Genomic DNA, 26,583 nt, shown 5'->3' with positions numbered 1-26,583 from the left:
CCTAGAACATAGCAAATCAAGAAGAATCAAATCAATAATATTATATGAAAGGTATAGTTTTTATTGTGGGGGGGGGGGGGGGGGGAAGGAGGTTCTCAGGTTACTGATTAATTTTTTTTTAAAATGTAAGTCAACATTAAACAGTATTTAGATTTAGCCTAGAGACTAGTTAAATATAACTAAAGGCCTACTAAACACTAAACCTATGCTTGTATGTATGCTACTGTGTATAATGTCATTAGATTTGATTTATTTTTCAATGCTTAAAGTAGCATCTGCAGGTATGTTCCTCTTTTGGCTTCAAAGTCCTTTTTAGGTATGACTGTTCCTACTTTTGGTCGCCAATGGTTGGCATGTCTGAAATATGTATAGATCTATATTAAATTGATTATTTTTTTTAAAGTGTAACATTTGTAACATTTGATATTTGCCTTATTTATTTAGTCAGAAAATTGGAATTTTTTGTTTAATTACCTGATTAGTAACCTTATTAAAATTATAATGTGAAAACATGGCTCATTACTTAGATGTAGTTTTTTTTTTTTTTTAAATTAATTAATTCCCCTATCATAGCCTCCACATACCCATCCTCCTCTCAGCTAACATAAGTCCCCTACCCCCAAAAACAAACAGGTTTAGCTGGCAACATGGTATGAGAGACACCCTTGATTCAACATTGAGTTGCACATTCCCAGGCTGAAGTCAGTACTATATGAGAGAGAAAATAAAAATAATTCAAGATGTATTGTCATATAATAAGTGAAATATTCCAGCCATTAACATTCTCCAATATTTTCAGGTGTATCAGCTTACAGGAATGCCCCAGTCACACCTGCAGCTAGTTTTACCTGGGAGAGTGTTACTACCAGTGAGGCTCCCATCCTCCATCTAGAGCAACAAGAGATGGAGAACCACATGTCTGATGTTCTCTCATACATACCTTCAACTTCCTCCACAATATTAGTCACAGCAATACTTCACCAAGATCCTTCCAGGTTGTATGAGGAACCTCGTGAAGCTTTGGCTGGGAGTTCAGCATCAAACTCATTAGCAGCTCCAACAAGTTCTACATTCCCAAGAGATCAGTATGTTACAATGAAAACTGTACCATTCCATGAAGTTTACTATACAAATTCTTCTACGGAGAATATTCTGAGAGAGAGCAGTTCTAAAGATAGTCAAAATACAATACAATCTCAAGACTCTGTACCCTCTCCAGTTGATGTGAAAGAAATTGAATTTTCTATATCACAGGAGTCCAGCTATGGCTAAATCATTGATATCTACTTGAACATTGCCTATACAATCACATTCCTCTATTCCAATGTTATATTGTTTACACCACTACTTTACTGGCGATTTCTAGTCATTATTTCCTGTTTTTATGATTTTTATACAACTGAATATATTTTATCTCATTTCCTTTAAAAACTAAGACATTTTTTCATTGTACTCTACTTTTATTGAAAATTATCTGCCTTTGATATTTTAAAATTATGGAACTAGCACTGACATGCCGTTCATGATTTCTACACAAGTACTCCAGGACAGGCAGCCAAGAGAAGAACCTATTGCCAGAAGCAGCAAAGATTTTAGACCCTAAGTATAGATTTTAAAATTTGCATGCTTCACAGTTTAAAATTTTATGTCTTAAGAAGTTTTAACACTGATTACATGGTGAAAACCAATTAGGAAACGGACAAAATATTTTTGTATTCCTGAGTAATAATTATTGTTTTACTTTTTACTCAATCCAAAAAAGTGACTTGTAAGATATGACAATCTTTAGTAAGAATTTTGTAAAATATTCCATGATAAGTAAGTGTAAACATTAGATATAATTAGAAAAAGTATTTTTTTAATCTTTCCATCCCATATATCTTTGGCACTATTTCAAAATAGCTTTTGGTGCTGACAGACTTGTAGTGGCCATACTTTCCCTCTTAATTAACCTGAGCACTTACTGACATAGTGAGTGTAATACAGCAGCCAGTGGCAGTTCTATAATCCCTTCCTTTGTCTTACAACTATTTGCAACTATCTCATGTTTAAACTCTTATCAATTGTATATTAGAAGAAAACTATTATAGGATTCAATAAAACAGCAATCATCAAAAGTATGTTTCATATGATTTTTAATGCAAACCAAGCGCTAAAATGATGTTGCTAAGTGAAATATATAATTTCAAACACTGTGTCTTACAATTTTAAATTATACTAATTATTATCTACTGTGATATTTTTAGCTATTAAGTAAAAAAAATACTTTAAACATAGCCAATATAAACTATGTTTATTGTGTGATACAATTAACACTATTTTTACAAAGTGAAATAAATAGCTAAAAAGTTATTTTTTTAAATTTTACTTTGTAGATCTTTCTTTAAAGATATTTTATCTTGAAAAGCATTCATACTTTACTTTCTTAGTACAAAGGGAAAAATATTAATTATTTTCCATTGTTATAGTCACACTCTGTTAATTTTTTTTTTTAAATATTGATCAAATATACTACAGTGAGTGATAGTCATTTTATTTACATAAAAGTGAATCCTGTACAATATCTTAAAACTGTTCTTGTTGTTGAAAAGCACATTACTCATTGTGCCTAACATTGCCTACATATTTTTATTTTTCTAATACATTATTTGGTTGTTTTTTTTTTAAAGCTACCAAAGCAAGCAATAGATTGAGTAGCATTTAATATTTCTGAAATATTTCACATATTTTTTATCTTACTTACAAATTTACATATTTGTGAAACATTATTTTATTAAACTCTACTTTTACTTTTTTTTTTACTCCACATTAAAAATAAACATTCCAAGAACTCACATTTATTTGATTTATAAAAACATTTTTATGAATAGGGCCAGAATTGTAAACTCTAGTCTACTTGATGCTTGTAAAATTTGGTGCTACCTATAAATTTAGGCATCCTAGTTGTATAGAAATGATATTTTCCTTTAAAATTTATGTGTTTGAAATAGTCGATTGGCTAAGTTGGAATTTAGGACTAATTTTATTTATTAACAAACTTTTAACAAAATTTATAGAAGAAAAATTATCCAAAGATTCTTTGTTAAAATTGTATTATAATTAATTATTATTTTTTATTGTTATTAGAATTATTGTATTATTATTACTATTTAACTATTATTATAGACTAATTTTATGCTTTAATTCCCTCCTTTTCACCTTTGAAAATGTGTTTAATATTTTCTTGTTTAGATTAGAACGTACTTAAGATTCAAATATTCAATTTGAGAGTTTGTTTCTTGCATTCAGATCAAAGCTCTGCATTTTTATACACAACATACAACCTTTGTGTAAGTATCTCTCCACAAACTTGTAGAATTTTGTTTTATTTTCAATATGTATTACCTTCAAATAGTCCATGTTTTTTTTTAATGAAAATTCTATATTTCTTTAACCCTGTAAGCTTAGTTAACGTGTACATTTGAAATAGGTCAACTATTATTATTTTAAAGTAGACAAAATTAATTTTATCTATAGCAATAATGTCTATGATTTTTTAATGTTTGTAACAAGCTTATAATGCATTACATCATAATACTCGTTTTTAATACTTGCCTTGTCCATAAGATATCAAAAACTTGTGAACTTGGAAAATAATATCAGAAATGCCCGGTATTTTTTAACCATCCTAAAATTAATTAGGAGCAAATTTGATCAAAAATGTGAGAAGGTCACATTTGTGCACATTAACAGCATCAGCAGCAAACTTAAATTTGTTGATTGCATAAGTGTATAATCTTGTTTCCTAACACTTTATACCACCAGAAATATTTTTTTCTGTCCATGTTGTGCAGAAAAGTTCAAGTAGTACTTAATTGTTAACAAAAAGTTGAAATAGTACTTAATTGTAAACGTTCACATTTAGCTTTCTTTCATTTTGCTGGTTATTGTCACACATTTCTGTCACCTCTCTTAGCAAGCTCATTATAGAATCAAAATGATTTTTGTGGTTACAGTAGGTTAAGACTAGTTGAACACTAGTCCTGTATTAAATTTTATTAATTAAATAGAGCTAATTTTAAATAAAACAAGAAGAGAATGATATCCGCTTCACTCTAAGCTGTTGCTGCAAATAGTTTGAATTACAATTTATTTTATCTAAAGCTTTAAATTTTAAGAACTTAAGCGTTCTTACTTCTTTCTTCTTCTGTGTTCTTAAGAACTTAAGCAAACAAAAGTAATTTTGTAGCTTTTAATACAAGTCACTTTTAAGTCAAAGTTAACATGCTATTATGAAACAAATTAAAGATTACCCAGGCAGTAAATTAGCATGTTCTGTATGGTCAAGTAGTAGAGCATGTTTTGCTAACCCAAAAGTTGTGAGTTTGCCACTTAAGACTTAACCGCCGTATCCAAACTAGGGGTTGAACCAGGGAAGGAACCCTGGGCAGAACCCAGCAGTTAGCAACATGGGGACTAAAATACTTTATTCTGTATCCTGTTGCAGTCTGCCTGGCTTAAGAGTAATAGACTAAGTATGTTGTATAACTTAGTATGAGGGAAAATGGAGAAAATTAGCATATTCTTACAAATTTTTAATGGTACTTTCAGTGGGACTATGGTTTGAATTAATTTTATGTTATTGTATCAAGTAGTTTAATGTTAAAATATAACCAGCTTTTAATATTTACCAATTTTTTATAAGGAATAAATACATTTATTGGGAAATTTAGAAGAAGCAGAAATGTCTGTAGCCACCACATGTGTACTTGTATATCAAATGATTTATTGTTCATCGAGGCTACCTTGTTCTGTCAATACAACATATCTACATTATGTGACATTTATGTCATCCTGTTCCATTGAATCCTTGATCTGTTATAGTGCAGCTGTTTTATTATTTTGTTTAATAGTTAGGTAATATAAAAGAAGTGTTTTGGTGAAGATTTCTATAAATTGTCAGCTGAATAGATTTACTTTTTTCTACTTCTGCCTCTGATTTATATTTCAAATTGTTAATTGAGTGATTGGTGGTGGTGTTTGAGTGATTGGTGGTGTTGTTTGAGCGATTGGTCATGTTGTTTGAGTGATTGGTGGTGTTGTTTGGGTGATTGGTAGTGTTGTTTGAGTGATTGGTGGTGTTGTTTGAGTGATTGGTGGTGTTGTTTGAGTGATTGGTGGCGTTGTTTGAGTGTTTGGTAGTGTTGTTTGAGTGATTGGTGGTGTTGTTTGAGTGATTGGTGGCGTTGTTTGAGTGTTTGGTAGTGTTGTTTGAGTGATTGGTGGTGTTGTTTGAGTGATTGGTGGTGTTGTTTGAGTGATTGGTGGCGTTGTTTGAGTGTTTGGTAGTGTTGTTTGAGTGATTGGTGGTGTTGTTTGAGTGATTGGTCATGTTGTTTGAGTGTTTGGTAGTGTTGTTTGAGTGATTGGTGGCGTTGTTTGAGTGTTTGGTAGTGTTGTTTGAGTGATTGTTCGTGTTGTTTGAGTAATTGGTGGTGTTGTTTGAGTGATTGGTGGTGTTGTTTGAGTGATTGGTCATGTTGTTTTTGTGATTGGTGTTGTTTTAGTGATTGTTCGTGTTGTTTGATTCGCCAATTAGTTATGATTTATCTGTAAAAACCGAAGCTTTTTAAGTCGTTTGCGTTTTTACAGTAAATTAAATGATAATATCTCTGTAACCTCAACCAATGAAATTGGTGAGTGTGTATTTGGAACCTATATGCCGTTTCTGCTACACTGTTGGAAGTGTTATTTATTTTTACCTAGGAATAATATAGGTTCGTGCTCTTATTATATAACACAAACTTGTGCAAGTTTACCCACCCCTAATTCATACAACATTAACATTCCCGTAGATAACATTTCCCCTCATATTATATTAGATTCCTTGACCCACCCTCCCCAACACAGCTGGGTGATGAAAAAGCGGAGTGTTCACATCAAATACATGAATCACACCATTTCAGCTGACACCACGTCTTAAGAAACAACAGCTTTAAAGAAAGAATGTGCAAACCCGCTGTGTCGATTTATTTATCTAATCACCAGCAGATACTTTCCAAATAAGAGTAAGAAAAATCAAAGGCATTTTAAAGGCCCCTATATAATTGCTCTTTGCCACACCTAACCCATATATAGTAGGCTATATAACGCGTAACAAAATTGTACGCAGTCTCTACCCTTTTGTAATGTATGATATTCAGGATCCTCAAGTATGTCGTTTATGCTTGCTTTTTTTTTATAGTAAGAAGGTCAGATTAGGTAGCCTTTCAAACTTAACCACCCCAAAACAACTAAACCTGTCCCTCCCCTTTTTTCACTACACCCTCTCCTGGATCAATCGATTTCCCATACCCAGATCTTGATTGATATTCCACTGGTTACAAAAAAAAAACTTTAAAGAGCCTTGAATAAAGCCAAGAATATCGCTTACGTGTGACTAACACGTATAATAGCGCTATGTCAAACAGGAAAATACAAAACACAACCAAAATGACAATATTTCAGAAAAGCAATAAAATATTAAAATTTACTTCAAATGAACAACGGTAAAAGAACGGAAATTCTAGTTGTTTTTTTTTTTTTGTTTTTTTTTTTGCCCCAAACAAACACATAACTACAATCATACCAACGACATGGATCTTGTAAACTATTTCTTTCTACTGTAGAAACCATAACCACAATTCATTTCCCAGTAAAATGTTACACAAATTCTTTGCGGAAATTTCCGCACGGACCGTCTTATAAATAGACAATGTCTGTATTACAGCATTCACATTGGTCTTTCAATAGTCATCATAGTGGTCTGAATCTCATCATTTAGAAAGGGAATCTTTGCAGGTATGTTAATTTTTTCAACACATACAAATTATTTATAAAAAGCATGTCATATCTGCTATTTCGATAAATAAAAATTTACAACGCAACAAAGTGTATAGTTAAATCTTTTTTTTTTTAACATAAAAACATTTGTTAACATAGGCAACTTAGATTTATTAACCTAGTCAAACGCTGAAAGAAAAAAAATTTAAAGGCCTTGAATATATTTTAAAATTATTTTATAAAAAATAAACACCACGTAGAACCATCATTGATGGAACAAGTAGTCTATTCACCATCTATTTTCTAAGTTATTTTTCTCCATTTAAGTCGATAAAGTAAAAAAACTGATATTGATTGACAAATTAGAGAGTAATTTGGTTCCTAGTTTGTTTTTTTTGTAAAACATTATCGTTATTACCAGCTATTATTATTAAAGAGAAGAACTTAATCGAGCAATAATAATTACACAAAGAGTCATTGGAGTAATTTAACTCACTTTTATCACTAGTTACTCCCCTTTATTTGAAGTTACTTCCCCTTTATACGCACGTTGCATAAATAGATTGGGCCTTCTAAATACTTTTTTAATTAAGGATTATAATTTATATATATATATATATATATATATATATATATATATATATATATATATATATATATATATATATAAAGAAGGAGAGAGATGTCACAATTTCATTTGTTAAAAATTACAAAAATGTTTTAACAAAAATAAATCTGTGAGGCAGCATACAATTTTTAGAATATAGCCTACTGGTTAGAATCCTTGACATTTAATAAAACTGTATGTCAGTGTTTGCGCTGTTAAGATCAATGCTGAGTTACCCTTTATGTTTGTTGTGATACTATAGCTGATATTTTGGGAGCTGACTGGCACTGCTCTGGGTGTGAACTGTCATACCTGCGATCACCTGTCACTGTACTGGCACGAGTGATCGATATTTTACGGCAATAATATTTTCACGAAAAAATAAAGCAACTTCGGTAGTTATTTCCAGCGTCACGTTGTTTTTTTTTCGGGGAATCCCGATGAACGTCTTAACGCCTTTAGTTATACAAGTAAAAGATTTCTAGGAAATTGGTGAATAGATATAGATGAGTTAAAATTGGAACTTGAACTTTTGGAGATCGAATATCCGAGACACGGTTTAGTGGGTATTTAAACAATGCCAGCAGGTATTGTGCCAACACGAGTTTTGATTCTTCCTCTTTGTTTATAATGCTGTACTGGCACCCTTTTTCTGGCACAAAACTGGCATAAATATAAACATTAATTATTAATCGAACATTACGTTAAGCCAGCTCCGTAATACAAAAAAATTTGCGTTCATCATAAACACGCAAACACATGTACAGGCACATACATATAGCCTTCACAATAATTATATATATATATATATATATATATATATATATATATATATATATATATATATATATATATATATATATATGTGCGTGCCTGCGTGCATGTGTGTGTATGTGTGTGTATGTATGTGAAACTCGTGCTTGTTCCGCACTTCTGCGAATTATCTATTGTTAGAAGAATCCTCTTATCAGATTAGTCACGCTCTAATTATTTGAATATCATCGCAGCCACGATGGAAGCCAGTGGTGTATTTAACACAACCACACAATTAACGAAGATGGACGAGACACTGCCCTGGTCTCTCCAGGTGGTCATCATCACGGCCGTTGTTGCTGTGTTCATCGTCTTGTGTGTTCTCATCTTTCTGGTTGCTAGGAGACTAAACAGACGCCTGGAGCCTAATAACTCGTGGATGTCAAATCAAAAAATGCTACCACCATATAGGCCTATTCCAGTGCATTCAAGTAAGTCAAATTTGTAACTTTTATTGTTAGAGACGTGTTGTTGTTTTGATATGTGATTTTTGTTGTTGTTGTTATTCGTAAGGAGTGTGAAGTGTGTACTGGATGTAATCTCAAAGGCAGGGCAGATTCTCTTGATTCTCCCCTAATAAATTTAACTAGTATTAAAGAACAATTGTTCTGACTTAAGCATTTAGTCGAAATAATTACAAAGGCGGTAAAGTCTTAGATCTGTATTCGTAAGATGAAACTTATTTTTGTTTTGTTTCTATAGATTTTGCAGGTCCATTTATTAGCCCGGAAATACTCGGCTATCCTAAGATGGACAAAGACGGTAAAGCTGACATTGTTTGAGTCTCGCTGAGTTCGAAACCATTGAGCCCCAACTTGCCAATTGATCTGTCATCTAGTGCTCATCATCTGCAGATATACATTTCAAGAATTTTTGTTTTACTTAGGCCTACACTTAATTACAGCAACAACAAAATGTGCTAAAGAGTATTGGTCTTGTATAAAAACGCTGTGAAAGGAGCCAAGCCGGCATAAGTATTTGTAATCACTTCTACAAAGTAGGCACATTAGCCTAACAGATTTCTACTCGATTTCTACAACTGAAATAATGTTAGGCTACATCTCAATAGCCCAGTCATCAAACTTTGGAACCACTCGATCTGATGTACCGCATTTTTTTACTACTTCTGTGATATGTTTTTTATGTGTACAGAATTGTATTTAAAACTGTTATTTTGAAATGTTCAAAAGAAATGTGCGTCTCTTCTAAATCTATTTACCATGCTCCATTTATGGCGTCCACGATTACTAATGAGGGGCGGACTAGTCGACTTTTGTGTGATGGGGAGGGGGCGTCAATGTGGACGTCCCAAGTTGTATTTTACACCAACATGTTTACATTAAAAGAATTTTTTAAGTAGTCTGTTCTGTAGAAAAAAAGCTGGTTAACTGGTTAACTAAGTATTAGTTAAATCACTGTATCCACTTCATATAACATATTGCTATGTGGGAAACAACAAATGGCTAATTATAATGCAACAGACGACTAAATGAATATGTTATTCGTTTCCTTCTAAAGGTAACATAGAATTCCCACCAGTTTTTATTTGAATTGAAAACAATTAGAATAAACAAGCGCTCATCATTAGTTAACCTCTAAGTACGACATAATCTAGAATATACCTAGAATATATAGTAACAGACATTTCCGTAGAGAATAAGCGGGCTAACCATTATATAAATTATTCGAATTGCAGTGTACAAATAGGACCTACTATGTACTATATAAAGTAAGTTATGAAAGACCGATTATATTTGTGTGGACGTCTACATCTCGTTGAAGTGGTGGGGTGGCGTTTCTAATTGGATACTTATGAACAGGGGGGGGGGGGCAAAAGCTCCTTTTTGTGGACGTCATAAGTAATGAAACATCCCCGTATGTTTCCCAATCCTGGCTGTGAAAATAATATGGTCACATTAAGTAGTTATCATTCTTGATGCAGTATTTAAAATGTATAAATATCATAATTATTGTTTTGTAACCTTTCTTTAAAATTAATAAATATAGGCATATCCACAACTGTATAACCTAATCGCTGGCTATGACAGGTTGGTAAACCTTAAGGCTAGTATATGGGTTAAGACTGGTTGTAGGAAAAGATACGGCCTGGTGATGTTGTCGGCAACATTGACTTACGTGGATAGAGACTATGTTACCCATCCTTGTGGCTAAGTTATATTCACAAATATCATGTACACTCAGTGGCGTAGCGAGGTCGGGTGTCACCCGGTGTGGCACTTAATGGCGTCACCCCCCAGAGGCGTAGCCACCCTTACCGGGGACAAACTTTCAAATTTTCGATTTGCACCCCCCCCCCCCTCAAGTTTTTCTCTATATATTTTGCTACGCCCCTGTGTACACTAGGCTATATACTATGAAAGAAGACAGAGAATAATTATTGCGTGAAATAAAATGAAGAAATAGGCAGGCTGAATGCAAAGTACGCCTCAATATTGTGCGAGCAAGAATAAAAGATAATTGTTTCCGAGAATGAGTAAACAATCTAAAAATGGCATCTTTATTAATTAAGTTATTTTGCGAATGGCTTGCACTGTATTGTGAATGTTCATATTGTTTTGAAATTTCCACTTAAGATTTCATAATAGAAATCCTGTATTTTGTACTTCTTATTCATTTCATATTTGATTTTACTTGTTAAAATGCCATTTTCATTTAATATAATAAAATTGTGATATTTTCTTGCAGTGTTATTGTTTTAACCGTGTTGCTGTTTTAAAAATAGTTTATGCGTGTTTTTGAAGTGTTTGTGCGTGGCGTGTAGACTAATGTATAACATCTCAAAAAACTCATCTGTTGCTTGGACATAGACACATGAAGGAATAGTTTCTGCATTACTCCCAGTAATCTTTAGGGCCAAAGCCTCAGGCCTCGGGTCAATTTCCCACTATAACTGAGTCGAAGTTGGGTCTCATCAACTTCGGAAATCTTAGTGATATAGCTGTGCCACCATTTTCGCAGAACGAAAATTGACCGCTGGGCAACTTCAAAGTTTGGATTAGGATGTTTTAATTGCACCACCGCTACTATGATAAAACTAAGTTACGTCATTTTGCGTTTTCTGCCGTTATAAATATAATTAGCTCATTAAAGACTATTTCTACCGTTGGGCCCTACCGAGAATAGTCTCGAAATTACTCTAGAGGCACATTAAATATTTAAATATAATACACGATGTTATTAAAGTAAATACGGTTGTTAAATTCTGACTGATTTTTTTGTGTTGGTCTTTACTGAAGATTGGATGTATTTGACACAGAGGCGTAGCGAGGGGGGGGGGGGCGGGGGGTGCGGACCGCACCGGGTGACACCATTTAGGGGGGTGACACCAAGGCAAAAAATAGCAAAATATATAGAAAAAAAACTTGGAAGGGGGTGCAAATCGAAATTTTGAGGGGGGGGGGGGGGGTTGCAAATCGAAAACTTGAGGGGGAGGGGCTGCACATCGAAAGTTTGAGGGGGTGACACCATTAAGTGCTGCTTCAGGTGACACCCGACCTCGCTACGCCACTGATTTGACATTATAGTATTTTCGGTAATTAAATACCATGAGGTGCGCGCCGGGTGACACCGCACCTAGGCCACGGATGACTAATGTAATGTCTGTTAGATTAATTTTGATATTATGTTATTGTCATTGGAAACGAATGTATTTGGAAAGTTTTGATCGATATCGCTGCATTAGAAGTGGGTCAAAAATGAATTAAAAGATTTCCCACGCAAATAAAAAAAAAATCAACAAAGCGAGTGTAAACAAAGATAAAAGCTTATTTTTAACAAGTAAAAGCGGTGGTTGCTCAATTATTTCAAATAATTTTGTTGAATTTTTCTACGACCACAATAATAAATATTATAATCATATCAATGACAGTCAAAAGATCTAGATCTATGTATCTTAACCAAGCTAAAGTTTAAGAAATAGATCTCTAATTTCAATTTTTTTTTATTTATGATTATTAAACCTAGGTCTACCACGTAACATATGTCCGTCGTAAAATCCATCTCCCCCGACCACCAAAAGCTAAATCGTCGCAAGTTTAAAACGACCAAAATAAAGCAGCTATAGCTTGTTCCTTCTAACAAAATGACACGGTCTCAATGAATACATATAAATTCTCGTTCGTCACGTTTTTGACATTATGACATTTAAGCAACATTGATTCTTTGCATGCCATAGGCTGTGCAAATATATAAAGACGAGGATGTTGTAGGCCTAATTTCTTAATAGCGAGACATGTTAACGATGATTTCAAAGCTGACTTTAATGTATACTAAATAGCAAATAGCGATAATTGGTTTTTTTTGTGGAATTCATGCAATTTAAAAAATGTACAATGGTATATTTTATTGTTAAGTAGGCCTAATGAATGCACTTTGCTAAAAACTAGCCTAAGCAAAAAACAAACCAGAAAATTGTTTCGTTATCCCTTTCGGAAACGTTTGCTTTTTTTAGAATTATACAATAACAATGGCGACCAAATTTGCTTCACTGTGTTTGACTAATTTTGTCCTAAATGAACAGTCTATACTCTAGTTTGTTCATACATCTTAATTTTAAAGTATTTTTCAAACAGTCACACGTTTCATTAATCCATGTAAGTATGTTTTTATTATAGCTGTTTTATATTAAAGACCGTATTTTTCTGGCTATATGACGAGCATTGGGCAAACTTGACCACCGAAAGAAAAACTACACTACTCACTACATACACTCTACACTTTAAACTTTAAACAACACTAGATTCTAGTGACTTAGTACTCAGTGGTCAGGCTTACTGACTACACTACAAGATTCTAGATTAAGCTGTAGCCTTAAAAGCCAAGGTGTTAATCTAGTTGTAGCTTTTTTTCTCATAGTGCTGACTCACTGGAAATGTAGTGACTTAGATCTAGATCTAGAGGAGTTTACACTTTTCGGACACACACCAAAAATTACGTAGGACCGAACACTTCGTCGGTTTTTGGCTCATAGAAACTTTAATTAGCATGTCTCACGCGAAACCACGGCGCCTGCACGTAAACTGTTCATTTATGAACACTTCCGTGTCAAGTACTTCCGTTTCCTTTCTCAAGAATCATTTTTAGAAATTTTTTAACGTTGCATGGTACGCACATTTCTATTTTTACACCAGCCGGATGAAGTGACCTAGGGTTGGACTTAGGGGCAAAACTTGAACCAATCAATGCTTAGCTAAAAGGTTACACTATAAATAGCTTCTATATATGTATGGAACATCGTAAATGTCAAGGTTAATGGGTTTTTTCGTGCTTGAACAATAAAAAAGGGGTGTTCGCTAACTTATTTGGCCTTACATGGGACCGGACAGCAACACAAAAATATTATTAAATAAGAATTTAGAGCATAAAAGGGGCTGGTTATTGAAGGGAAAGGGTCAAAATAAGGTCAAGAAGGCAGTGGAATGCGAAAGAGGAGGGGGAATCATGTGACCTGGCTGGCTTAGCAGCGTACTGCGCGAGCCGCAATGGCTGAATGGGATGAACTTTGGGAGTGTGGGAAAAAGGTTTTATACTATTAAAATTACCTCACAAACAATCAATAACACAATATAAATGCATATAATATATGTTTTTATTCATTAAATTGACTTTAAATTATTCTAAATGAACAAAAAGTGCTATGTCCGATGACGGGTAAAGGTGTCCGAACACATGTAAAACTGTATTACATGTGTTCGAACACACGTTAAGACCCCCCAGTCACTATAACAAGAATAGCTTAAGTTCTATGCGTATGAATACAAAATGACACACACATTATTAAAGTAGAATGGTTGCGGATAGATATGATACTTTTTTTTGTTTTCTATGTTAAGCGGTTACTGAATGAGACCGCATGGAATTTTTACGTTGCGTTTTTTCGCTATGTGTGTCCGAAAAGTGTAAGCTCCTCTAGTGTTACTGTTAGTATTGTACTATTAGTTAATTAGTAGTAGGGATTTTGGTAAAAAAACACTAATCATCATATAAAAATAAAAATTACATATTCTTGTAGAGCTCAACTATATGAAAACAAAACAAAAAAGATTTTCTGTCTAGCTCAAATAGTTTTTTTTTTAGCAAATTTTTTTGTGAGGGGTGGAATCCCCTTACTTTTGCATTGGCCAATTGTGACAAGTCATGGTATACCTGAATAAATTGAGCATAGTTATTTTACTTGCAGTTGTATTTTGTTCATATTTGCAGAGTTTAACTAGAATGATATATAGAACTTGTAAATGCTATTGAAATGAATAAAAATAATACAGAAGTTATATTTTTGTGTTGGCTTCCTCCCATAACCCCAAAAAACTGTGTGCTGCGCAAATATGAAAATGTTTCTAAAGCCATATTTTATATAAATACAGCAAATGAAAGAACTACAAAGTAAGAAATCTAAAGTAAATGACTTGAACACTGTTATGTGCATATAATTGCCTCATTATTTTGGGCAGGTGAAGTAGAGTCCATCTTTAAGCCATTTTGTTATAAAACTGCTGCGCAAATATGAAAATGTTTCTAAAGCAATATTTTATATAAATACAGTGAATGAAAGAACTCCATAGTCAGAAATCTAAAGTAAATGACTTGAACACTGTAATGTGTCTATAACTGCCTTGTTATTTTGGGCAGGTGAAGTAGAGTCCATATAAAAGCCATTTTGTAATAAGTGAAATGAAGTTATCAGATCAATGTTTTTATGTGTGAATTGTGTATGGATTCTGATTTTCAGCATATAACTATATCTAAGGGTAAGTAGAACTTGAATACTTAAAATTACAGTTAGCATAATGCTAGTGTTAGCAACAGACAGGTAACCTAGATCTAGGTCTGACTCTTGTCAGTCTAGTCTGACAAAATTGGATTTTAGGAAAAACATATTCTGCAAAACTAGAACTAGAGCTGAAAAAACTAAAGATGGGTATGTAAATATATTTTGAAATAAAAAGTTAGGAGATTTGTTTGCACATTCCATAAGAATGCTGTTGTTAGTTGATCAAACTTAAGGCCGGAAGATCGGGATGAAAAAATATAACAATGGTGGCAACGCGACCTACATACAGTGACCACCTCTAAACGAGTATATCTAATGTCAGCGTCAAAATATCCAAAAACAAATATCATTTCCACATATATAAGATATGTCTGCTCAGTAATCTTCACTCATCTAGAATAACCTTTTAAAAAATCGTGATTCCAATGTATTTGAAACTAGCCTTCATACAGGGGGAAGACCAAAGCAGAGACAGCGTGCAATCAGATCGCTAAGTCATCAAAACAATGGGAAAACCATTCTACTTTTCATTTAACATTAGGAAATGACCTTTTAAACTTAATTAATTACCATAAATTAAAAACTTATTAGTATGGAAAACCAAATCTCGTGCGCCCGGTATCAGAAAGTAATGGGAGATTTCGGGTCATGTTTTTACCGCGATCTCGGCCGATACCGACAACCCTATTAGTAGTGACTATCTTAAAAATCTTAAATCTTAATCTACTTTCCAGCCAATCATTCATCAAGAGGGATGAATCAAGGCATCAGCTACCAGTACAGTAGTTAAAATAGTAAAATAGCTAAGCTATCTTTGATGGAAAGTCACCAATCAGCATGATTGACTTGGATAAAAAAGCATACAGATCTATTTGTCAAATTTGCATTCAGTCTGAAAACAAGTTCAGACTCTGAGAGTGAAAAAAAAAACATCCTATCTGAATAAAAATTGAATAGTGCTGAAATCTAGAATGGCTCTTAAGTTCTTAAGAATAAATGATAGGTGATTTTATCATATAGATCTAATCAAATTTGTAATTGCAAAGAACTGGACACTATTTTTGTTTCCTTGACTCTACATTGGATGGCAGAGCTCTTGACTGACTGTTATCCTAAATTCTTCAGTTCAGATTACGGGCTCAACATTCTGTTTGATGCTCCTGAGTCCACCCAGCTTTTAAGTCTAACTAATAGGTACCTGACTCAAGTTAGGAAAAGTAAAGGCAGCTGAGCATAGTGCTCACCATATTACTCCTACTATATGCTGAAGTTACAGAAAAAGGTGAACTCAATTTCATCTGCCCTGTAGATACCTTGGTTCATAAGGTTAACTGGGCAAGATCTGAGGCTGACCGATAGACATGGGATATTAAATTATAAGTACTGTAAATAATAAAATAATTTAAGATTTAAAAAATATTAGTGTGTGTTGTCGTCCGTCGTCCCCCCTTCCCCCCCCCCCCCCCCCTCCTCCAGATCCCCAACATTTAATTACATTAAAACGTTCTTTAAGCTTTGCCATTGACAATGTAACTGATTTTATTTTCAGGTGGCCTGTGTGTATTGTAATGACAGATCATGAAATTAGATGAGTTTCAGATTTGCTTTGACAACCAGCGAGGTGTCTTTTGTGCTGGGGAGAATGTTTCTGGGAATGTTGTGGTTAAGCTGACAAAACCAATGAAGATGAGATGTAAGGATAATATTTTAGTTAATTAATTATGGCTTGTGCAGAATCTCGTTAGTTTTCAAACATACATAGGTTTGTAAAAGCTATACTTAAAATTGGTCATTTGGCCCTACTTTCTTTAATTTCGTATTATTGAAAGTGTCCATACTTAAAAAATACAGAATGAGATGTTCAGCATATAGAGGTAGTTAGAATTAGAATAGTTTCAAGATGAAATATTTATTAAGCGATTCTAGGCTCTGTAATTTGTGTAAATCTAAGTATGTAATTGATTTAATTGTACTGTTTCTATAGATATTAATTATCATAGTATTTAATGCAAGTTTCTGCAGACTTATGTTGTTATGATAAAAGTATTTTTGTTTTTCACTAGGCTTACAACTTTATTTTGAGGGTCGAGCTAAGTCCCACTGGGAAGTGAAGCATAATCGCAATAAAACAGACTACAGAGCAGAAGAGAGTTATATTAGCCATACAGTCACATTATTTGGCACAGGTAAACTGGATGACTGTTTTTATGCACAAGAAAAATGAAAAAATTGTACATCATTTCTTAATAATAAAGTTTATCTTCTATAATGCTTTGAATTAGTTATCTTATAAATGAAGTTTAAATGTATTACTTTAAATTATAGGACAGAACAGTACAGAACATCCTGCAGGAATTCACTCGTATCAATTTGTCCTTCCGCTGTCTTCAAACTTGCCTTCATCGTTTGAAGGGAAGAAAGGCTATGTGAGATACTTCTGCAAGGCAACCATCAACCGACCCTGGAAATTTGATGAGCACATTAAACGAGCATTTACTGTAATTCATCATTTAGATTTAAATGCAGAGCCTACTGCCTCAGTAAGTTGAATTGACTTTAGAAAAAATTACTTTGTAAATTAGCGATTATGAAAACTAAGTTTGGTTAATTTATGATACAAAACCATTTCTCTTATAAAGTATGAGAAATTTGTAGTGAAATAATTAAAAAGGAAAGAAATAGGCTTTCATTGTATCTGTTATAACAAAGATTCTATTTTAAGAATATTTCTTTACTCAGATGCCTGTGTGGGGGGAGCAAGAGGAAACTATAGAAGGATGCTGCTGCTCATCAGGTGTTATTCAAGCTCGAATGACTCTAAACAAAACAGGTTTCGTACCTGGTGAACCATTGAATTACACTGTTGATGTTTTCAACCAAACAGACAATGATGTAACAGGGCTTGAAGTTGATCTAAGACAGGTATGTGTGTCACACTAAAATGCTATTCATATACATGTTCCATGCCCATACTCATCTTATTAACCATATAACCAAACAGCTAACATGATCTTAACCTAGATATAAATCCTTGTAAATATTTCTGAAGTCTTTTTATTTCTCAGAAAAGCTGTAAATGTTTGTCTAGCTCATAAATGTTAAACTATTCTCAGGAAGAGAATAATTAAAAACATGTTCATTTTGAATCTGATTGTATTGTTAGTAAATTTATTATTCATTGGTTTTATATTAGTAAAGTGAAGTACTCTGTCACGTTTGACAAGTAGATAGGACAGAATTATAAGTAGAGTTTCTTCTACATCAATATGTGAAGTCAACACTATGTCCAGCCTTTTTGTTTACTCCCAGGTACCCATTAGAGCTGGATTAACTCATGATCAAACTAATGTATTCAAATTTTTAGCTATTATGGGTACTCAACCATTCAGTGACATATTTTATGCATGGAAACAACTCTACTCTTTAAAAAACCCTGTAATTTCTTATAAAGGAATATAGATTTATTGTATATATGAAGTATTCAACCTTCCATTTTGTTTTATTTAATTTTTATCAATTACTTTGTTCCGTAGGTTGTAACATATACTGGCTATTCAGACAGTATTTTTTCTCATGGACTTCCAAAGTACCACACAAAAACAAACAACTTTTCTCTATTTACTGAATCATTCCATGTAAAGAGGCATTCAGAGGGACACATCAGCCAATCTATATGTATACCTGCATTGCCACCATCTCGTCTTGATGGCTGTAAAGTTATTGATATCTCTTATTTTGTTTATGTAAGTATGATGGTGTTCTTGATATCTGTTGTTTTGTAAACTAATTTGCTATTAATGCAACATACCCACTTTACTATAAATGTGCTGGAATGTGAAATTCTGCAACCATCATTGCCCTTCAAGTTTCTGTTGTATGAATATCTTGTGAAAGGCACTCCTGATTGATTCCCACATACTAATTTTCTAGCTGTTTATATTATTATTTTATTTAAATAATTTAATGTTGAGTTTTGAACAAATTTTTAGCTTGTTTTCGCATAGACTGTCACTTGTAGCTTTCAATATCATTTTAGGAATCAGATAATGAAGCAGATCGTTTACTTAATTATATGTAATGTTTGTTAGAATTTTTAAAAATCACAGTTTGTTGTAAAATCATGAAGCTTAAAATTGTAGTAATGTTAGGAGAACCTCCAAGGTCAATTCAAACCACATACATGCATACAAACATAATCCTAAGGTTTTTTTATCAATTCTATTTGTTAAGACATATATTTTAAAATCAAAGTTGTTGATGATTATCTCCCTTAGTTTAGAATCTGAATTGGGTTTTAAATAAAGTGTTATGTGGGATTTTGCTCTTGTTTGTTATATATTTTTATGAAGCTTTTTTTTAATTACAGATTGTTCTAAGTCAGGGGTCTCCAAACTTTTTAGTCCGAGGGCCGCATTAACAATGAAATATCAGTTCGGGGGCCAGAGTTTCTTTAAGGCATCTCTTCGGGGAGGGGGCTCCCCCCTCCCGAAGAACGTCTACCCCCCCCCCCCCCCCCATGAAATATAATTTTTATAGAAATATTTACAAATTTCAAGTGTCCACCCCCACCCCCCCCCCCCCCCACCCCCACGGAGAAAGAAGTCTGGAAGTAACACTTTCGGGGGGGGGGGGGGGGGGGCGATAACACAATCGAGGTCCAAGTTTGCTCTCAAATTATTCTTCACGTATTTCATTCTGGAAAATGTTTGTTCACACAGGTATATTGTTTCAAAATTTGAAAAGTACTTTGATGCAGAACTTTTAAAATTAGGATACTCTTCCTAGTGCAAAAACTTATGAAAATTAATCTCCCTTCTTTGAACGTGTCTCTAAGGAAGTCATTTTCTTGCAATTCAATGACCTCCAGCTGCAGTTCATCTTTGCAACTGGCCACATTTGCTTCAAATGGGGCTTTGAAGCAGTCTCACTTCTTCTGCCTTTGAATCCAAGTCAGAACCTACTGAAACTGCAGCTGGAAGTCTTTGATGGAAATGCATTTTTGCTTCAGCCGTAAAGACTTTGCACTGCTGAAAGTGCGTGAAGTTGTTGGCCTGTACTTGTTCCAAATACATGACAAGTTTGAATCTGAAGGCCTTTAGATGGGTGTATAGATAAGAAACTAGAATTCCCTCTCTTGCCGTTTTAGGTTCAGAAAATTTAAATGACTAGTTATGTCTGCAGCAGAGGCCAATTTCTATACCCACTCTAATGAACACAAGAAGTTGAGGTGGAACAACTCATCCATTGCAATTGAAAAATGGCGAAGCTTGCTCACATATTTCGCCATTTGATTCACAATGTTTTCACCAATGTATGCAACACGACGGGCAATGGTATTTGCCCCCAAAGCTACATTTTAAAATTGTTTTGAATTTTCTGTGCGAAGTTCCTCAATTACCTCTAACAACATTTATTCCGTGGACAAAAAGATCTTCGCGGGCCGGATGAAATGACCTCGCGGGCCGCATCCGGCCCGCGGGCCGTAGTTTGGAGACCCCTGTTCTAAGTGATAAAAGTATAAGGGGCATTATTATTTGTAAATGAAGACAATTGATAAAAATTATAGAACATTAAAGATATTTCTCAATGAAGTTCTTTTTTACTAAATCCCTAATACTTTTTTCCAACACTTTAAACATTTTCTTTTTAAAATTTATGTCTTTTATTCTGTCAGTTTTATTCACTATCATACACTTAATATTTTAGGTACGACCTGTTGCAAGATGGTCATCTCTGCAAATAGAAAAGCAGATAATAATTGGCACTATACCACTGCAAAGTCCGTTAGACCCTGTGCCATCTTATGGTGAAGTGTTCCATGCTCCAGTCTCACCATCTGCCCCTCCATTAGACATAGCCCCACCACCTTACCAGGAGCGTAAGTGTTTTATCTAGACATAATACCAGTTCCTTATTGCTCAACATTTATGGCATCCACAAATACTTAATAGTTTACTTCTCCCTGTGCCCACACACATCCGCTTAATGTACTTCATTTCAATACATTTTTAAATTATCAATACTTTCAGCACCCCCTACCTATGAAGAGAGTGTGTTTGGCCATGTTGAAATTAGAGATGAAAATGATGACTCACATACTACTGGTAATATGTCTTGGGCGCCATCTTATCCATATTATCAGTGGGATCCAAACACCAGGCATTTTCAGGTTAGTCAACACTGTATGCTATATGCAGAATGCTTAGTTTATCTGCAGAATTTTTTTTTTTGTTCCTTTTTTTAGTAACAATGCGCCACTTCACTTGGTAAATCAAATATCAAAATATTGTCCGTTAAAATGTAGTTAAACACTTGAAGATCAATACCCAGTGTTTGATTTCTCTTACAGATGATTGCTTCCATGGGTGGGGGTGGTGGAGATGTTGGTGCTGCACCAGTTGCCAATCTTGCTATGTCCACACCGTGTCCACCATACAATCAGATCTAAGGTGATCAGTTTGATGTCTCACATAGCTTAGAACAAAAGAAATACCAGTGACTATATGATATCACTTCAGCTTTGATTTCTCAATACATTGACCAACAGAATTTCTGGTTAATATCCTCCACCTTATGGAAATAATAAAAAGATTTCTGCAATGCTTGTGTGAAAATTTAAAAAAAAAAAGGACCTTTCATCTCATCGCATAAAACTAAAACATTAACTGCAATTGATATTTTCAATTACAGTCTGGATGAGCAACAATTATTCAACATGCTTTAATTCTTCCATTGAGATTTACTTACGGTGTAATGATGCCTATAAGAAGTTGTCTCCCTGGATTAGTCTTGTGAACTCTTTTTCTCTAGAACTTCAACAAAGAAAAAAGAACATTACAAGTATCACAATACTAATACAACTTCATATTATCAATTTGCAATAAAACAAAACTTGATGTTAAGCATCAGTAGGAACATAGGGTAAATATTTATTTTGCAAATAATTTAGCGTCTTTTAACTCCATGTAATAATTACATGATTTATGTGGGGTTTTTTTTTATAAAAATGAACTACTTGGACTAGAATCAATTATCTACATATGCATACTGCAGGGTTGATTTTAGAAAAGGGATCTCTCTTTAAAGTATTTTCATTTTAAAAACGTTTGAAATTAAATTAAGGAGAAACTTAAAAAATTCATGTTTAGCATAATTTACCATAGTATGGTGTTACTGAGAACATTAAGATATCCACTTGATTAATCTTACAACTTTTTTTATAATGTTATAATAGATTACATAGTATAAAAGAATTCTAATCAATTACACTTTTTTAAACCATATTTTACATGTAGGCCCTATTTATAAATACAATTTCTAAAAAAAAATTATGACATAATGAGATTTTTAATTTAATCCTATTCATTGGGTTGCTTCTTCCTTAGAGCAAATGTATTGTGTCTAATGTTATTTGACTGATATTTTCTTATATTTTTTATGAATCATTAACTTGGCTAAATTGAGATGTGTATACTTTTACTGCAACAAGACATGCTTGAAATTTCACAAGTCCATCAGTTTTATCATTATAAAAAAAAACATGTTGTAGTCACTAGGTCCCCTATATTGACCTTAGTTGCCTGATTTCATAAAAACTGTGACCTATTGTTAAAGATTGGACCAAGCAGCAGCTCAATTATCAGGTATGCAAAGAACAATGTCATCTCTTTATAAGGTTTTTATTTCAACTATTGTCTGTGCCCTTATGACATATACTCATCTGTCACTAGAGTATCTTTCAATTTTTTTCTTAACCTAATGGAAAATATTTGCAATGATTTAATAAAATATCTTTAAAAGTTGTTCTCCACAACAAATATAAATAAGCATCTTATATGTTTTATTTTAACATAATTTACCTAAATTAGCTAAAAAATTTCTTAAAATGAGTTTATATATTTTTTTAATTGTATCATCCTAGCAGCATACAGCAAAGTCCTGAAAGTTAATATTTTTTTTATTGAAGGACCAGTAGTCCAACTATTTTTTACACTGGCTTCCTTTAATATTCATGATTTTTTTTTATATCTAAAGCTATTGTTATATTGGGTTAATTTAATATTAACATTATGTTTATATGTACATTTTATAGTTATGTGAAATCATCACTTGCATGCTTTAAATTATTTAGTTTTGATGAATTCATTTTATTTGGTGAATTGTTTCTGAGTTTACCTAATTTTTAAAACTCAGCAGTACAATGCATGTTCTCACCAATTTTTTTTTAAAATATGTCACAAACTGTTTTCATTCAATTCTTAAAGTTTTATAGAATGTTTTCATCATACAAAATACTTATTTAGCTGTTATTTTTTTTTTAAAAAGTAATTTGCTAAATCCTTAAAGCTTTATAGTCTGAAATTGTTTTTTGTCAGTATTTTTGAAATTCTTAATTTGTACAACTCATCTGTGTTATAATTCAATGTAGTATTTTTTGCACAATTTCTTGATTGCTTTGCCTTGTATAATTGTTACTATTTTTGTCTTTCATTTCAAACTTTTTAAGTTTTTCACACAACACAAGTTTCTACTATATTTTCTAACATATGAACTATGGTTTGCATGTTTTATATTCCCATCTAGTCTAAAAAATGTGTGAATACTAACTGTACGCTTGTACTGCTGTTTTCATCCTACATATTTGCGGGTTCATTTTTAATTATTACAAATTATTTATTTTTAACCCATAATTATGTTTTACTTTTAAACCCTTGGTATATTTTCATAACATTCTTAATCTGCAGAATGTTATTTGTAATGCTACTTTTGGTCTTTAAAATACATTTGTGATAAGCGTAATAGATTCTATGAGGTCAATGTTGTTTTTATTGATGAGTTGACCAACACATGAGCAATATTTAATACATCCTCGCCAGCCACTGTTAACCACCATGAGATCCTTCTGTATTAAATGCCAGTCTTTGCTTGCAGCTTGCTGTGATGGCTCATTGTCAAACGTGTGAGAGCAGTATTTTTATTTAAACTTTTGTTTATTCTATCTCAAGTATACAGTTTTTTAAAGTCATTCCTCGAAATTTGTTTTAGCTATATTGAAAGTGTTGTAAGACAATAATGGGTGGTTTAGGGGACCTATGTAGTGGAGGCAATCAAAATTTGCAACAACAAAAATCTGCTTTTTAAAGCCCTATTTTTTTGTTTCTTGTTTTATGAATGTTTAATTTACTAATTAAAGAATACTAGATGTATCAGCTATAGGACTATATTTGTTAAATCCAAAAGTTGATTTGTGTTCTGTCTTTTTGTACACCACTATTGTAGAATAAATCTGAAATTATGTATCTCCTATGTTAAACTATTGCTATTGTTGAATTAACATGACTAAAGCTGTACAATTAATATGTTGTATGTGCATCAAATGTACACATTATTTTATTAACCATTTATGCCGTTCATATAAACTTGAGTAGAGTGCCCCCTCTCTTTTCTCGCTTTCCTGCTCTAACTCCTGAGGGGAGAGTTCAACAGTTTTTGTAACTTTGAAATACATTTTTTTGTAACTCAGCACTATGCTCAGCTCTCTCTCCAACCTAAGCCAAGTACCTGTCCCTGGAGAGGAGCACACACTCGAACTAAATTACATCACACAACATAGGCTCTGTTTAATCCATCCTATTTTTCCTATACTTTTTAAAAGTACCTGGAACCAGTTTAAAGTTCATTCACCGGCTAGGAATAGGTCAGATAACATAGTTCTTTGTGAACTCGGCTTATTCATCTTTGACAGCATTTCCATGTAAAGAATTTAAAACGTTATTTTAGCATGTCTTACGTATTACAATGTAAAGGAAAAAAAAAAATAACAATGAAACCATAACCAATTTTATGTCCATTCTTCTTGGTTGTGTTCTCTGACTTTTTAATCAGGCCACATTTTCCTTATGAGTTCAGTGTGTTAATAGGTTGCAGCAATTAAGTTTCATTATATAATCATTAAATAAGAGTTGTGATAATTTTTTTTAGTTAACATTTTGACCCCAGATAATTTTTTTAAGGGCAGAGAATTCTCACTTTTTTTTTATGCACCAAGATAAGAATGGAAATGTAAAAGGTGAAAGTTAATTTTTATCTTTTATCACCACTTAAAGATACTGTTACAGATTAGAAGTAGGACTATGACAACTTTCACTAGTTTTCACCCCAAGATAAATACTGAAACATCCCAATGACAAAAATAGAATGTTATCTCTGGGAAAACCATCAGACCATGTGGTTGTACTGATGACCTTTGCCCCTTGCAGAGTTTTTGGATCCTTAGTCATGTGTATACTGTACTGAATTAACCTATGAATCATTTTAAAATATACCATAACAATACTGTTATTTCTTTAAAAATATATTTTTTAAATTTTAAATGTAAAACACATTTCATTGAAAGGAAAGATAATTTTATTCTGCATTTTTTAATGAAAGACAATCAGTAACAATTTATTTTAAAACTACTTCTATCTTATGTGCCATTAATCTGTTTATTTTTTTTATCTGAGTGCTTGGCCCCATACTGATTAGAGAAAAAAAAAGAGACATTAACCTCAGTTGGCCTTCAATTCTTGCATCACTTGTGCAAGTGACAGGGCAGTGGAAAAGTTTTAAACTGTAACTTTCTGATTACTGCATGCTAGAAGATCCAGGTGATTAACACTACACTTGCTAGATAATCTAGATTTTAGTCTACTTGTTTAAGTTCTTGTTTTAACTAGCAGTGACAGTGGCCACCTTGTGCTGTCAAACTTTGTGTTTCATTTTTTTTTGTTTTATAAAAAGTCCGCTAAATCAAATCAAAACTTTTACCCTACTCAGATTGTACATAATCACAGCAGCATTTAAGAAAAGTGCATTCATTTCTTCTCCGTTTGACTATTTATTTGTCATGTAATCACTCATTGTTATTAATTTTTCTGTTTTCTTTTAAAAATGTATACATACAACTTCCCAAGATTTAACACAAAGAAACTTTAAAAGTACTAGTGCCATTTTGGATGAGATTTTTACACAAATGTTCATTGCCTTAATTTTGTCACATTCATGACATGGGTTTCTATTTAAATGTGATCAAATTATTATTTTTGGGGGGATTTTCTTTTAGTTTTTTAGAATACAGCTGATGGCTGCTACATGCCACTTCTGTTTCTTGCTACGTTACATATAAATTTGATGGTTAGATCAGTGATACTTTTGTGTAAATATAAACTTTTAAATGTATTAATCTAAAATGTCTTGTTTATGTATTCAGTTTTATTTTACCCTGTCTGACTTAACTTTGGTGTTTTTAATTTTTATAAATAAAATAACAATTCAATATTAATAAGAACAAAAGGAACAACTATTGCATGTAATGTTATCTTTTTCATAATTAACTTTCACTTTTTTTTAAAAATCTAATGAAAACAAAAATTGTGTTTGTGATATTGTTTTAAATTTTGACCATTTGTCAAAACAAAAGTGTAGTGCTGTTTAGGACCTTAGTGAAAGTAATTATATAAAGTTTGCTCCTTAGTGTATGTAAAATATATTTCAGTTGTATTTTAATTTTCTCACCCAATCCCTTTTAATT

General features: G+C 32.8%; 2 protein-coding genes and 1 long non-coding RNA gene across 3 annotated transcripts in view; all 3 read left to right on the top strand.

The window, feature by feature from the left end:
* LOC131935451 (uncharacterized) overlaps nt 1–4,651 on the top strand; it is a 6,886-nt gene extending 2,235 nt beyond the window's left edge. The window contains exon 3 of the mRNA XM_059291848.1: nt 800–4,651. Within this exon, the coding sequence (XP_059147831.1) occupies nt 800–1,272 (473 nt within the window). The 3' untranslated portion in view covers nt 1,273–4,651. The remainder of the gene's footprint in view (nt 1–799) is intronic.
* A 2,073-nt stretch (nt 4,652–6,724) lies between these two features.
* Nucleotides 6,725–10,528, top strand: LOC131935383 (uncharacterized). Its single transcript, XR_009385940.1, has 3 exons — nt 6,725–6,819; nt 8,416–8,652; nt 8,924–10,528. It is a non-coding gene; the product is annotated as an uncharacterized LOC131935383 (long non-coding RNA).
* Nucleotides 10,529–12,703: 2,175 nt separating this feature from the next.
* On the top strand, nt 12,704–22,229 carry LOC131935390 (arrestin domain-containing protein 17). The gene is made up of 9 exons (XM_059291765.1): nt 12,704–12,834; nt 16,561–16,704; nt 17,075–17,197; nt 17,337–17,551; nt 17,751–17,933; nt 18,545–18,754; nt 20,718–20,889; nt 21,041–21,180; nt 21,361–22,229. The coding sequence occupies exons 2-9, from the start codon at nt 16,590–16,592 to the stop codon at nt 21,457–21,459; spliced, it is 1,257 nt and encodes a 418-aa protein (XP_059147748.1). The 5' UTR covers nt 12,704–12,834; nt 16,561–16,589; the 3' UTR covers nt 21,460–22,229.
* Nucleotides 22,230–26,583: the final 4,354 nt, after the last annotated feature.

This window comes from Physella acuta, unplaced genomic scaffold, assembly GCF_028476545.2.
Source record: "Physella acuta isolate Inbredline_101_S28 unplaced genomic scaffold, ASM2847654v3 ptg000144l, whole genome shotgun sequence".
NCBI lineage: Eukaryota > Metazoa > Mollusca > Gastropoda > Physidae > Physella > Physella acuta.
Note: the sequence above shows the minus strand (reverse complement) of the source record. Positions and strands in the feature narration are given on the sequence as shown.